The sequence below is a fragment of the Rutilus rutilus genome, assembly GCF_951802725.1.
Source record: "Rutilus rutilus genome assembly, chromosome: 18".
Taxonomy (NCBI): Eukaryota; Metazoa; Chordata; class Actinopteri; order Cypriniformes; family Leuciscidae; genus Rutilus; species Rutilus rutilus.
Window position 1 is genome coordinate 22090621 of NC_140231.1, and position 16113 is coordinate 22106733.

The window sequence follows — 16113 nt, forward strand, 5'->3', positions numbered from 1 at the left end:
GAATGGATGTTTTTGCATAGTCTTTCATGTAAATTATTTTTAGAGATATAATTGGGCACAATGACAACGCTAGTTTTCTTGAGACTGCAAACAGTGACCCCCAACAGTGATTCCCAAACACCCAACATAAGTAATAAAATCATATGCATATATCTGCATATGCAGCAAATTTAAGGATCCATGGAGTCTGGGTGTTTGTATATGTGTATGACCCTTGTAATGACTTGTATCAGGGACAATCTGTTTGGGGACTGCGCAATATTGTGTGTTTTGCAATTAGCTCTGGTTCTTTTAATTAGTCTGAGTATGTTACGCTTGAGAGCTTCCAATTACAGATTGACGTCTAGTCCGCGCAGCGTATGAGAGATGGGAAATTCATCAGTCAGAAAACAGAACTCAGATCATTTGGATTCATCCCACATTCTGAAAGAACCGAATGATATCATGTTTCATGACTGGAAGGAGAGCGATGGAGCTTAATGGCGAAAAAATAATAGGAAACATATGGCAAGGAAGTTAATCAAGTTAAATCAAACGAAGTGCTGTCTAGTAACCAGAGTGTTAGCGTGATTCTCCGAGTATGAAGACATTACAGTAGCATGCCTTGTGCATGTGTGCTTAGCACTTACACGAATGCCATGTGATTGCATTTTCACACACTTAATTATATTGGCTTATGCAGAGCATGAATTAGTGGCAATAATGACTGCTCTGATCCATCACTGTAGCATAATGAAAATGATTCCTCATATGGCGTTTTTTTTTTTTTTTGATTATTGTGTTTTCCATGATCGTATATGCTACTATGCCCATGAGGCAGCAGATGTGTGCTGCTGAATGGCTTCAGTTTTTGTATTAATCAGTGAGGCTGTTGAGAAAGAAATGTACCTGCACATAAACACTAGCAGATGCAATTTCTTTTGATAGTTTAGCCACTATTCATTAATCTCGTTTATCATTTGGTATGTCTCACCACCTGATCAACTCTGATTTACTGTGAGGTTTCTGTTTGTTTCCTTTTCTTTCTTTTTTTGAGCAGAACTCTCCTAAACCCAGCTGTATCTAGTACATATATGATTATTTGTACTTCAAAGTTGAGCCTGGGACACGAGATACTGCTGCGTGTTGAGGAGGCTTTGTGAGCCGCCCATCTACCCAGGCTTGGTTCAGGTAATTCAGTGTGAAATACTGCCGTCTTGGGCATCCATTTCACTCTGTGCTTCCCATTCCACTTCATGTCTGCTGCAGTGATAACGTAGCTACTAAGTGAGTGGGTAAGTCTGATGATATCTGGCTAATGGATTTAAATGATGTTCCCGGCTGGATGTCTCACCCAAGGGCAGCCATTTTCCTCAGCTTCCATTCGGTCCAACAGCTTCACATTCTTATTAAACCTCTTGCGTTCCTGCAGAAGCAACACCTAGCAAATCAACTTGCAGAGTACAATGAATATTACATCACTCCCTCAAGGTTCATGAGATCGTGGGTCGCAGACAGCCGAGGTTGACTGTTTTTTCTGTCACTTGTCAGTGGTATTTTGCATTAGATGCTGCTCATCCATAATTTCAAGCAGGACCTTTTCGACGCACATTATTCAGTGTGTTGACGTAATTTCCACTGAAACAGGAAGACAGGGCGGGACATATCGAACTACCCATCCCCATTTTTAAAAAAGCCAATAGCATTTAGTTTATATCACAGCTCGGCCAGAGCCATTGAGCTCTGTAAAGCCGCAGTTTCCTCCTAATCTCTAACCATTTCTTCTCATAATCTCCTCCATATCGCTTTAAAATATAGCATTCTGTGCAGGAATTAAGTTGGTCCGTTGCGTTTTCTGGTATGCGCCGACTCACGCATATGATCACCATGTGCTAAGTACATTTAAGCAGCTGAATATTAGCATAAGAAAAATATAATATAAAGATATAAGAAAGACATGGATCAGAAATCTAAATAGTTTGTGTATATTGTCCGCAAAACATGAAAGTGTTCCATTCACATATGAAAATAAAATCTAAAGGTCAGTAATACCAACATCTGTCACATATGTAAAATGTTAAATAGTCATATCATTATCCTAATGAAATGCATCATTAAAACCTTTGTTTTGTTCACAGAATTATAGGGCAAGGTTTATTAAATTCATATTTGTGTAAGGAAAAGGCATTACATTTCTTTAGTTTTTTGTGATTTTTGAAAAAATATATTTTACTTAGAATATTAAAGTAATATTACTAAACAATACACAAATACGAAGCACATTTTTTAAAATAGTAGTGATAGTTTTTATTGTTTACCAGCAAGTGGTGGAGACATAAATGGTTAACTAGAAGTCTCTAGAAACTAGAAAGCATAAGTTGGTGAATAATTTCAATGTTCATTAAGAGTCAACTTACTTTTTACAAACTATGTAAATTTAAAGTGGCCCTTTTATTTACATGTAGATTAACATTGCTATCTTCTTAAAGTTCTTCTTTAAAACACCAGTAATAATTAAAAATAAAAAAAAACTTTAACAAATCTCAAAATGAATATCCATTTTTCGTACTGTACGTTATAATGTGATGCCTTAAATCACTTTTAGTTTTTAATTTTGTACTATATTTTATCTAAATCAATGAAAAAGATTATGATGTTATGACAGATAACTGTAAATGGCAGATACTATTGAAAATTTATTTTTATTATTATTTTTTTTTAAATATTGTTCATTTATCATTAACTGGCCATAATTTGAAACAAATGATCATCTTATAAAAATGTTAATATTGGATCATCACTAGTTAACGTCTTGCTAAGCTTTGTAACCTACTGTACAATAAAAGCAACCCTAAATTTATCACTTGAACACTTTGTATCGTATATGTGCTTTTTAGGTCTATACCACAATTAGACTATTTATCAGCCTGCTCAGGTTGCTAAATGGATAAAAAAAAAAAATATATATATATATATATATATATATATATATTTTTTTTTTTATATATATATATTGCAGACACTGCACATTTCAATTTTATTTTTTTAATTCTAATAGAAACTTATACACTTAGATTCCCATCACTTCTACTTTTCAGCTTTTTCGTGGTGCAAGTATATATTTTGTATGTGAATCCTTCTGATAACTTTCCTACAGAATAGTTTAACACTATAAAGTAGAGGTTTTCTGTTGCTCTCATGATGTTTGTTGAGAATTGCTTTTCTGGATTACAGCAAAAGTATATAAGTAAGATGACATCTTAAGGTCTAAAAGACAATGCTATGGTACTTGTGATCTGCTATTGACAAACCCATGAACATGCACATACTCATATGTTCTAGCTTCCACACACACTTCAATACACCTATACAAAAACATTGAGCTATGTGTCAAGTTGTTCCCTTTCATAGGGAAATCCACGCTGCATCAGTTGCTGACGCAGCGTCTCATTCACTTCTCAGGGAACCGGGGTTACATACGCAACCCGAGGCGTTTTCAATAAAGCACTCCAAAACGTCTTTAAATGCATGTAAAATCAACCAAATCAGTCATGATATTTACAAAAGATTAAAAAAAGATTTGTTCATTTAAAAGATGAATTTGCTTAAAATATTTGTTCACCTAATAGATTCATTCGTTTAAAAGTTCTGGGCTACGTTTTCCAGAAGCATTGCAAACCTAAGATGATTGTAAAGACCATTGGTGTCAATGTAAATTGCTTTTGGGAAACATAGTTCTGTTCACTTAGAAGATTTTTTTCACTTTTAAGATTTGTTCATGTAAGAGTTTTGATTAAAAACAATGATTCGTTTACGACCAAAACCAGGGATTATTATTTCATACCGGCAGTTCACATCAACTGATGTTACTCTCGTTTGCTTGTAACCACTTCTTTGCACTTGCGACTACTTTTTTATGTGTGATGTGTTTGGGGTGGATAGATCAGCATTCATCAAAAGTGATAATTTTGTCAGACATTCTGGGATATCTCAATTACCTGCAATTATATACAGAATTATCTTTAGAAGAGTTGACGCTACGGACCATGTAAACCTTAGCAACTGATTCTTTATCACAGTTTTTTAAGCAGTCTAATACTTTATAAATGCACCACTGTTTCCCTCCACACACAAATATAGGCTCTATTAACTATTTTCTGTAGGCTGATCCTCTCCTTTCTCTCTTATTCTCCTCTTTTGTTCTGACCATGTGAACTCCATCTTTAGACCATAAAGTTCTTTAGTGAGCATGATGCAGGTCAGGGCCCCCATGCCAGCACTGTGATTGAGTTTCATGCTTAGCCTGTTGGGGGTTCTGAGTGTCCAGCGTTGCCTTCGAGAGGGAAATGAGTGGAAGAGGCGGCTGGCAAATCCTCCAGCAGGAGGGCGAGGGCTCGTCTTTGGCGTGGCTCTTTCACTCAGCCTCTTCTGCAACCTGTGAAATGAAATTCCAACACAGCTTTACTCAAAGCTGACGCGCCAACTGCCATTACTTCCCCGGCTTTGACTTTTATTTCCCCGAGCCGTGAGGTGCCAACCACAGCGGCTTTGTAGTAAAATTGATTCCATTCGTTTGATGTATCATTGTTGTCAGTGCTAAGCAGATCACCACTGTGCATGAATATATCCACCCTAGAGTCTCCACAATGAAAGCTATTTCCATTTTCTACCCTTTTTTCCTTCTCTCTTTCTCTCTCACGCCATTTTTACATGGTTGTGTAAAATGAGGGAGGCACGCGGCCTCTTTGAAGAGCTTCTTTTTCGGAAAATTCAGTCGAAGAACCCTTTTGAAAGATTGGGATTTCACATACTCCACTTTAAATATTAATTCTCCACCTCCTGTAGCCAAGCCCTTTGTCATCAGACCTATACATTCCGGCAGAATTTCACTCCTTCTGACGGTTACGTGCGAGTCTATCTCGACGAATAGCGCTCCCCTGGCTTTCTCTGCATTTTGATATGTTTTGACATAGCAATCCATTCATCCTAGCAATGAGCACTTGAGCACCTGTCGTGACTTCACAGAGAAACTCTCGCTGAGACGATCCACTTTACATTCCTGTTTTCACAAAGTACTCTTTTTGTGGTTTGAAAATATGTATTCAGGCTTCATTTTTTCGCTCTCTGTGTGTGAGATGATTTTCATATTTGCTGCCCTTATAACCTCCACTGCATAGCATAAGACTGTCGAAAACTCACTCAGTATAGTCTATAAACAGGTAGAATGCACACTAAACTAAGTCGTACACTCAGAATTCCACCGTAAATATTGCAGTTTCCGCAGGAATCCCTGTCATTCATAAAATTGCCTGCCACTTATGTTTGTCTGCCACAACATTTTGGCTACATCTGCTACCAATATGCTTGGTTTAACACATCTCACCATTTTTAAATCCATTTAGCAAATTATCCCACTAAATCAGCTGCAAAAATACAGAGAATTTCCCAGATTCCATCTGCTAGCAAAAAGATTTGAATCAATCAGCATTAGCTTTTGATGGTGTGGAAAGGTTCACCTTGGTGAAGAGATACTGCACTTCGCCCTCTACTGGACACATCTTGACCCTACATTTGAGCCATAACGGCAGTCCTAATCCTGTGCGGGTTTGATTCTCTTAGCGTTGAATGAGAAAACTGCCAATGACCCATTACAGTGCTCTTCAGAGTATTCATTTAGGTCATGGAAACCAGTGTTTGCAAGATGGATACATTTATTTTTAAGTGCAACAAAGCTGTCAGCTGTGCTTCTCACAAAATGCCTCTCTAACACCAGAGCCTTTCAGCTGCCCATCTTCCTTCAGCAACACCACATTAGCACAAAAAATGCTACTTACTTTAAATAGCCTTTTTGTGTGATCATGACTTTATCGAGTGCCTGCATTGCAAGACCTTTTGTTTTTGCAGTAGTTGTTGAGCCAGCATTTTCTTAGGGTCAGTCAATGTTATGTAGCCTATGTGTAGTTGTAAAAGGAATAGTCCACCCAAAAAATGTATATTGGTATCATTTATTCATCCACATGTTGCCCATTTGATGTGCTTTCTTCATGGAACACAAAAGCTGAAGTTTAGCAGGATGTTTACAATGCTGTTTTCCATACAATGAAAGTAAATGGTGATCAACTTTCACATTTCCAAAAACTACTTGTGCACTACACTCCAAATACATTGTTTACAGAGTTAAGATTTCCACAACAAAAGGAATATTTGGTCATACTTTAGATTAGGGTCCAATTCTCACTATTAACTAACTATTAACTGTGACTTTTGCCTCAATAAGCTCCTAATTACTGCTTATTAATAGTTAGTATGGTGCTTGTTAAGTTTAGGTATTGATGAAGGGATGTAGAATATAGTCATGCAGAATAAGGCATTAATAAGTGCTAATAAATAGCCAATATCCTAGTAATATGCATGCTATTATGCAACTAGTTAATAGTGAGAATTGAACCCTAAACTAAAGTGTTACAGAATATTTTCTATGAACAGAGACTTTATTTTGACTTCAGAAGATTTTGAATATAGTGCAAAAGTGTGCAACACTGTTATAATACTTTTATGAGGCATTTTTGTCAATTACACTGTCATTGTATGCAAATCAACATGAACATCCTTTCTAACAGCTCCTTTTGTGGTCTGCGGAAGAGAAAAATCATACAGGTTTGGAGCGAAATGATTCCTTTAAGGATGTATAACTTGACTTTAAGTCTTGTACAAAAGCCTTTTCTAGTCTTGTTCACTTTTCTGCTACTTACAGATAATGTCTCTTTAAGGAATCTAGATATCAAATTAACTTACACCATGTGCGATCTGGTAGAAACTGGCAGTGAGCGGCCCCTTTATTATGTTAAGTCACAGATTAGAACGTGTGAAAACTGATATGATCATCCAGATTTGCTTATTAAAGATATCCTGCCGTCACTGTTTCCATGACATTGAAATCAGAGAATCCAGGGCTTTTTGGAATGAAACTTATTAGAACTGCTGGTGACAGGAGGAAGATGTTTTGTTTTGTTTTCCTGAAGATTCAGTTGAGGGAGACTGTAATTATGTAATTAAAAAAGGATAATCATATCTCTCTGCCTCTTTCTCAGATTCAGACACATCAAGTCAGAGTTGCGAAGACTAATCAAAAACCAGCCTAATGACCAATAAAAACAGTCCAGTATCAAAACACAGATGTGTTTTTTTGGGGGGGGTTTTATCATCGTTTATAAAAATGTTTATTGTAATTTTTTTTATGTTTTTGAAAAAAGTCTGATTACCATTTATGATTACCATTTATTTAATACATAAATACAGTAAAAATACAGTAAGAAAGTAATATTGTGAAATTTATATAATTGTAATTAATATAATATTAATATTATAATGTATTTTAATATATTTTAAAATGTAATTTATTCCTGTGATTGCAAAGCTGAATTTTCAGCATCATTACTCCAGTCTTCAGTGTCACATGATCCTTCAGAAATCATTCTGATATGTTGATTTGGTGATCAAGACTCTTTCTTTATTTTTATTAAAACCAAAGTTAAAAAAGTTATATTCACATTCGATACATTTACTACATTGTAATCATAACCACAGTTGGTCTGTCTGCTTCCATAAAAAGTAGCATCCATCTTACCTGTTTTGATTAGCAGAAGATTGGCTGTTGGTTGGTCAGAAATTCTGGCATTAAAATCTAATTTGTGTGATATGTCAAACTTCAAACTGCAGGACAAAAAATAAAAATCTCTTTTGGGAACAGTTTAAAAGTAGCTCAATTCAATGGGGAAAGCTGTAACCTTGTTAACCCTGACCAAAGTGTGTGTTAGAGAAAGTCTTTTTTTTCTTTCTGAAAGTTGTGTGTAATGTCAACCAAAAAGCATAAATTATATTTCTCCCTCGTATTGATGATATTACAGCATTGAGAATAACACGGTGACCTTACGTTTTTGTGGATGTGTGAGTTATTTGTAGAGGGACCTTGTATACTGTTCTTAGCCTGGCAAGCCAGACCTACATCAAGATGTTAGGTCTGGCAACTCACCATTGGCACGGCTCAATCCGAGGGGCGGGATAAACGGTTGTCTCTCAAAATCCCTCTGTACGCAATAGGATAGCGCTACAACCAATCAGAGCAACGAAGGAGGCTAGTTGGTATATTAAACTTTTGCCGTATCCAGTCGGCAAAACTCCAAACACATCTTCCTTTCTCAAAGAAAAGCTTAACTCCAAGTCCTCCAGAGTCGTGGCCAAAGCCGATTCGAAAGACTGCTGTTCGCCAGCAGCAGCAGCGGCCATTCTTTGTTTTCAAGTAGAAGGGAACCGTCGCAACTCTGTCGACATTATGTTAAGCCCGCCCCGCCTACTCTATACACAATGTGATTGGCCTGACCTGAGTTTGGTTTTTCCAGCTCGAAAGTCAACGGAGAGTTGCTAGACCACACTGGCTGCAAAATAATTTTTGCTGCCGCTTGGGTGTGTCTAGATTTCTAGGCTATACTGTTCTGATTCTGAGGGGGAAAAAATCGGAGAAAAAGAATATAGTTTTTTTTGTGTGTTCCTGTCATGCTGCCAGGTGCGGATTCAATTGCAGTTCCATATTCCACATTTGTATTTTGATATTAGGAATTTTTCATATGCCGGTTTGTTTTAACTAAGTACTGTGAGGCCGGAGCAGCCAGGCTGATCAAAACCAGGCCTGGCCAAATCAAATAGCTTTGGTTTTATTCATTGTTTTTCAGCTTTGTTTGCATCGCAATCAGTAGAGACAATGTTATGCTCTGCTTTGGAAATCTTTTCTGAAAATGCTGTGGCGCTGGACCAAAAGTAAATTGCTTTTTTGCTGTCTTTTTTTTTTTTGGTTGCTGCTGGGATGCGTTTTTGTTGAACTAAAATAATGAGAGTAAACCACCACACATTCACACCCACATACGTCGCATTCTACATCCTACACACACCAGGTGTACAAAAACAAAAGGGTCGATAAACGGCCGCTTGACTGCCCTTTCATCCATTGGCAGCATGCACAAAAATATGCCTTTAAGCTTGCATTCAAACATTTTGATATTACTCGTGAGTCGTGACCATTTCTTTTTCCTGTGTTAGGGTGGAGGCCGGTTTCCAGAAGGTTTTACAGGTGGATCTGGAGGTCAACGGGTTGTTGGATCCTCTGGGAAGTCGCTCAGTGACATGGCAGATTGAGTACCCCATCTCTCGGACCCTTTCAGACGAGATCCAGACCCTCATCCGTCTGGCACCACATGACCTTGGCGGCATCGTACCATTGGCTATGGTGAGTTCTGATCAACTCATGTCTTTCATTCTAAACAAGTCCAAAAATGCAATGCTGTTCTTTTGTCTTTTTATTGTTACTGTTTGCATATCTATCTATAAATTACAGAAACGTCTGTCTGTCTGTCTGTGTGTGTGTGTGTTATTCACATATCTCTCGAACCGTTAGTCCGATGGATTTCAAACTTGACAGTTGTCTTGCTACAAGCACGAGTAAGTGCAGTGCCAAGTTTGACGTTGTTTGGATTAGAAATGCTATCTGTCTGTCTGTCTGTGTGTGTGTGTGTGTTATTCACATATCTCTCGAACCGTTAGTCCGTTGGATTTCTAACTTGACAGGTGTTTTGCTACAGGCACGAGTAAGTGCAGTGCCAAGTTTGACGTTGTTTGGATTAGAAATGCTAAAGATATCGTTAAATATATCATTTTTAGAAGGTTGTTGTTTAAAAATAAACATTCTGACATTATGGGTTGTATCGGTCAAAGAAGCCCCAAGAAGGTTGTGGTTTAAAAATAAACATTCTGATAAGCTACACTGTTTACTTCTGAATATTATATTTTATTCACGGCCATCATTTGTAGTAACCTATTCACAAACTGTTTGCTCAAGCGTAGCATTTTTTGGAGTTCACTGTGTAGCCTGCTCCCTGAAATCTGTAAGTCACCTGCGCTGTTTACTTCTGTATATTATATCTATCTATAAATTACGTCTTTCTGTCTGTCTGTCTGTCTGTGTGTGTGTGTGTGTGTGTGTGTGTGTGTTATTCGCATATCTCTCGAACCGTTAGTCTGATGGATTTCAAACTTGACAGGTGTCTCGCTACGGGCATGAGTAAGTGCAGTGCCAAGTTTGACATTGTTTGGATTAGAAATGCAAAAAATATCGGTAAATATATATCGATAAAAGAAGCACACACTGGCTTTTGCCACTCTAGCCGCTGGCCACTCCCCCTCTCACACTGCACACTGAGTGAGCACAGCCCAGGACCAGAAAAGCAAAAAAAAAAGAAAGCAGCGGAGTTCACTGTGTAGCCTGCTCCCTGAATCGTGTAGTTCAAATTTCCACATTTATTGTATGTCATTATGTCAGTATCAGTATTTGCTTTCTACCATGCACAAATAAAAATGTCACTGAACTTTTGCTGTGTAATTGTAACAGTGAGCACTCAAACACACCAAACCAACATTTACTAAAAACACACACAAAAAACTGATTTTGCACGGGCACTTTGCACTGCTCCCTGAATCGACGCGCTTATTCATTTGTGGATGTTAACTGAATCTGTAAGTCAGCTATGCTGTTTACTTCTGAATATTATATTTCATTCTGGTGCGCTTAACGTTAGCGCTACTGTGTAATAGTAGCATATGCTATTCACCAACTAAACATATCCTATTCAATACATCAGTCTCAGTCTCTCAGTCATATCAGTCTCTTTCACGGGCACCAAACCAACAATTACTAAAAACACACACAAAAACTGATTTTGCACGGGCATTTTGCACTAGTAATATAAGATGTGTCACACAGGAAAGACAGGAAATGTTGATGTGTCTTTTAAAGCAACAGTATGACTAACACTTTAATTAGCTCTAATTTGCTTAATTGAGCGTACAATTTGCTTTAAGACGGGTAATTGGGTCAGAACCAAAAGTATTTCATTTAAAATTAGTGGAAACTGTGTGTGGCCTCAAACAAATAATGTTAACTAACAAGATAAGGATTATTTCAAGATATGTGTTGCCTGGGCAGTCACAGCTGGAGAAGTGTGTGTGTGTGTGTGTGTGTGTGTGTGTGTGTGTGTGTGTGTGTGTGTGTGTGTGTGTGTGTGTGTGTGTGTGTGTGTGTGTGTGTGTGTGTGTGTGTGTGTGTGTGTGTGTGTGTGTGTGTGTGTGTGTGTGTGTGTGTGTGTGTGTGTGTGTTATTCAATGTTGGCGAGTTGATTGAACCCATGTGTAGTTTATTATCCCATGGAACATAATATACAAAAATAAACAAACACAAACAAAGCTAGGCAATGGAAAACAAGAGGACTATATATACACACACATGGACTAATGGCTAAACAAGACACACCTGAAAGCAATCAAATCAATGAACCAAGAAACCACATGACAGGATCACATGAGTGGAACAGTGTATCACAAAAAATGTATATGAACCAAAACCTAGAACAGACGTGACAGTGTGTGTTTGTGTGTATATATATATATATATATATATATATATATATATATATATAAATTGTTTTATTCAGCATGAATAAATAGGGCGCATTTAATTAATCAAAAGTGACAATAAAGTAATTTATAATGTTACAAAATATTTCTATTTCAAATAATTAATATTCTTTTGAACTTTCTAACTATCAAAGAATCCTGAAAAGAAATATGAAACAGCACAACTGGTGATAATTCAACATTGATAATAAGCATTTTAAATGATTTCTGAAGGAGCATGATAAGTAATGGCTGATTTGCCATCACAATAATAAATTACATTTTAAAATATATTCAAGTATATAAATGAATTCAGGTTGATTGGGACACTTTTTCCAAGTCATCTTAATGGCAAAAAGTGTCCCAAAGGCTTATGGCAAACTTCAGTTAACTGTTTGCCTATCTCCAAGTGTTTTTAACTTGGACAAACAGAATCACATTTTTTCCATACTGTGTATTGACTACCAGTGGCATCCGGTCTGGACACAAAATGAGTCTCTTGTCTAATGGACATTAATCTTTGTTATATTAAAACCAGTGGCACAGGTATCTACCATAGACACAGCCATACTTAAGTTGGACTCTATTGCCATGTATCCATTAAATCCTACACACGTTGATGTAGCTTAAAGCACGGACAGCATACTGCTGGGCGTATGTTTGATTTTGACATTTGGTGGGGTCATAGACGTAGTCCGCAGAGCACCAATTATTCAATTCTGAATAATGAGATGCCGGCTGTTACCAATGAAATTATCAAAGCAGCTATCTTTACACTGAAAAACAGTGCTTATTTAACCTGAAAAAAACAAACGGTTATTCAAATTGGGAATAAATTATGTACAGAAAGCGAGCAAAGAACATTCCCCTTCACTGAAACCGTCAATGACTTTAGCCAGTCTCGCAAAACCCCCCGTTATGATCAACGAAGCTGACTACACTGCACATTCAATCTCTTACAGTACATCGTATCTGCACCTGTTCAGCGCACGCTGATCTCTAGAGTTTTCTGCTAATTTCTTCTGCACCTGTGGCTAATTTAAATGCCTTGGTTTTAATGCTCAATGCTGCTAAAAAAACGAACAAAAAACATGTTAAGAAATCTTTGATGCAACCTTAGCAGATCTACATGTAATGCTGTAATAGACACTTTTCATTCATTTTTTACATTTCACTTTAATCACGACAGTCGAACAAAATTATTGCTAGGCACAATTTAGTAGTCGCCGGGTATTGGTAGGGACATTTCCCTAGTGTCCCTACTAAATACGAAGCCCCTACTGCTGTGTGATGATATTATGTACACTTTCATTCGCTAAACTATTGAAATGCACAAGCAATGAAATGCAGTATAGATTATTTATATATTGCTACATTTTTGTTGATTTCAGGGGATTTTGTGCTTTGCGTGCCATCTATATACCACAAATGAGAAAAAAAATTGAGTGCGAGTTTCACCTTTTTAAATAAAGCGAGAGGCTGAGCCAAGGAGAAAAATAGTTTTTGATTAGAGATGGGCTACACGTCTGCTCTTCATCGGCTTCTTTTCAATAGGGCGGTATGAAGAAGATGATTTAATTTTGATGTGAAAAGGTTGGTCTATTTTCTGTTACCTCACAAACAGATGAAATCTGAATGCCCACTCTCATTAGCTAAAGCGTTTTATCTTTCTTCTTTCTCCCAACTTTCACTTTGGTTCTTTTTTTTTTTTGCATAGCACCTTTATTAATTATATCAACCTGCCTCTTTTGCAAAGCGTTTTAATTGCGTCTCCCACAGTGCGGCGTTCTCACACACACACACACACACACACACACACACACACACACACACACACAGCCGACGGCAGCTTTTCCCCTTGTCCATAACGATGACATTGCCATCACCACACCTTGTTAAACTTAATCAAGACTTCGTTAAGCCGGCAGCAGAGTCAGCGGTCAGCTTTAATCACCCAGAGCTCGGCGATCCTCTCTCCCTCTCTCTACCTGTCTAATGTAGAGGAACTACGCAGATTGGTGTGACAGGAACAATGGCATACGATAACAAAGGCAAGAGACTCCAATCCGTCCCATCGGAGGCTTCTGCTCCATTAGAATTCGCTTTTTCCCCTCTCGCGGACACCGGCTAATTCTGGCCTTCCAGCTGTCTCTTCGGCTTCATTAGAGAGGACAGCCCCGCTCCCCACTCGATGGCCAAACAAGCGCCATCAGCCATTAACGTAAACATAGTCCAGCCATACAGTAGTGGCGAAGGTGGAGAATGATGTAATAACGTTGTAAAAATGATGCCCTTACAGCCTGAGCTCGACACCAGTGCATTTCACACAACAATCACGGCCGCAGACAGCGAGACAGCAGCCACCAATCACTTGTGTTGTCTGGCCCTCTGATGGAGCGCATTTGTCTTGAGCTCTCTCGGAATGCTGGGAGAGCAGATTGTTGTGTTACACAGCAGGAGGGGATCAATGTAATCACATCACTTTCAACTTTTTGAATGAGGAGACGCCCTAATAGGATTTGGCAGTGCATGATACCCTCAAAATGCAGGAAATCTGTTCTGGCTCATTAGGATGCATCAGCGTGTGTGCTTGCTCTCGCTCGCTTTCTCCCTTTATAATGTGTGTGTTTGTCTGTCTTCCTCCCTCTCTGATTCAATACCTCACAACTTTTGAACCAAGTTTACTTAAGCTCCTTGTAATTGGCCGTTCAGCCCTCTCGAAGGAAAATTTGGGTCCCCGCTGAGCTTGTTTTCTGTTGACTATTGAAAGCGCTCTCATTCTCGTTTGCCACCCTGTCTTCTCTCAGTACCCTGAGAGTTTGTTCAGAGAAAAGGAAAATCAAATAAATTGCCAAGTCAGAGGCATCTCCCTTCAAACCCTTCTTCTGATTTTTTTTTTTTCTTCCTTCCAGTATTTGTTTTGTTTGGTTCTTCGTAGCCTCTTGGCCTTAGTCTTGAGTTTCGGTGTGTGTCAGGCTTTACTTCACAGCTCATGGGTTTCTCTGTTCTCTGAGTGTCGCTAGCCTGCTGTTTGTCTTCCTTCAAGTCTGTTTGAACAGTGTCCTCTGTAAACCTCCTACAGGACAAGGTAATTCCTTTTCCTTTGTGTTCTGTACAGGCTGTAGGCCATATATCAGGCAACATTTTTGAATGACTCATCAAATTTACATGGAGAACTGTCTGCTAGTGGTTCTTTTGTTGCTGATAAGTAGGATACACTATATATCGGAACTTTATTGGACATTTTATTGTGCATTATCATTTCTCTTATTTATCTAACGCTCACTTAAAGTTCATTTTTAAAAACATTAATAATTTATTATTTAGCAAATCTAAATTCATTAAATATTAATAGAAAGACATTTTAATAATAATCTAAATAAATTTTCATACTGTGCATTTGTATGCTAGTCTAGTGTACTCTTCTATATTGACAGTTGTATAGTTTTTCTCATCCAGAAAAATGAACAAAAGATATTGATGTGAGATCAATTGCAAATTACAAAAGATCAATTGCTTGTGCATTATTTACTTTCTTCCCAAAAATTTGTTCCAAAGTAATTGACTGGAATTTATTTTTGTCCATAGTTCAAACTGTAAAGTGCTTCACTGTTATGTAGTGTTGGGTTCGAGTCCACCTTAGTCGTGTCAGTCAAGTCCAGTCGAGTCCAAGTCACTTCTGAGTCCAAAAGTGCCCGAGTCCTAATCAAGTCTGAGTCCAGCTAAACAATACTGTATTGCAATAAGTCAAGAGTCGAAAATGTCTTTACAATGGCATGCACTGTGTATAAAGGTTCTACATGTAATTTCCATAACTCAGAGCCAACTTAAAACTATTTTATTTTTGAATGCATTTATGATCAACAAATTGCATCATTGGAAGTTTATTGTATGTTTTTAAGTTGATTCATATTTTGGTAGGGCTTTGCCCTTCCTGCCTATATACACGAGCCACACCAACGCACAATAAGATACAAAAGAGAGCTTAATTCGGCATTAATGCGCTGACTGATCGGTGAGCGCTTTCTGTAAGCGTGAGTGTGTGCACACAGAAACTCGTCTTAGACAGCTTACAAGCATCGAATTGAATGTATAAACATGCAAGACACATACGAATGATTGACTTTCGTGGCAATGCAGTACTGACCCAATCTGGCCAGTGACAATTACGTCAACTGTCCCTAGCAAATTTCACCGAATCCTTGGACTTGGAAGGACTCTGGAAAAAATTTCGAGTTAAAATACATCCGATTCAGTGACAAGTCCAAGTCCGCGAAAAGTTGTACTCAAGTCCGAGTCCAAATTCGAGTTCCACAACTCTACTGAACAACACAGAAAGGAAACATGTCCACTGAGGCTGGTCTACCAACCAAACCAGCATTAACCAGCTTAAACTAGCTCATCTGTTCTTTTCAGCAGTTGTGATCTTTAGAATGCATTTTGACATTTCTGATCTTTGTCTGAGACCAGTGACCTTTTATCTGAGCACAAACCAAGGAATTTATCCTTTTACACTATTATCCAAACAATTTATTATGAGAATGTCTATGAGAAAAGTCATTTAAACTCTACAGTTTGAAAGAGTGCTCACCGTTCCCCAGTATTTGAGATTTTTCTGTATTATTGCTTTATTTA

The 16113-nt window shown here is 37.9% G+C and overlaps 1 protein-coding gene across 1 annotated transcript in view; it reads left to right on the forward strand.

The window, feature by feature from the left end:
• The window catches only part of LOC311276666 (transmembrane protein 132C), a 135970-nt gene that overhangs the window by 97938 nt on the left and 21919 nt on the right, over window positions 1-16113 (forward strand). The window contains exon 4 of the mRNA XM_084386456.1: window positions 9073-9259. Coding sequence (XP_084242582.1) covers window positions 9073-9259 — 187 coding nt within the window. The remainder of the gene's footprint in view (window positions 1-9072; window positions 9260-16113) is intronic.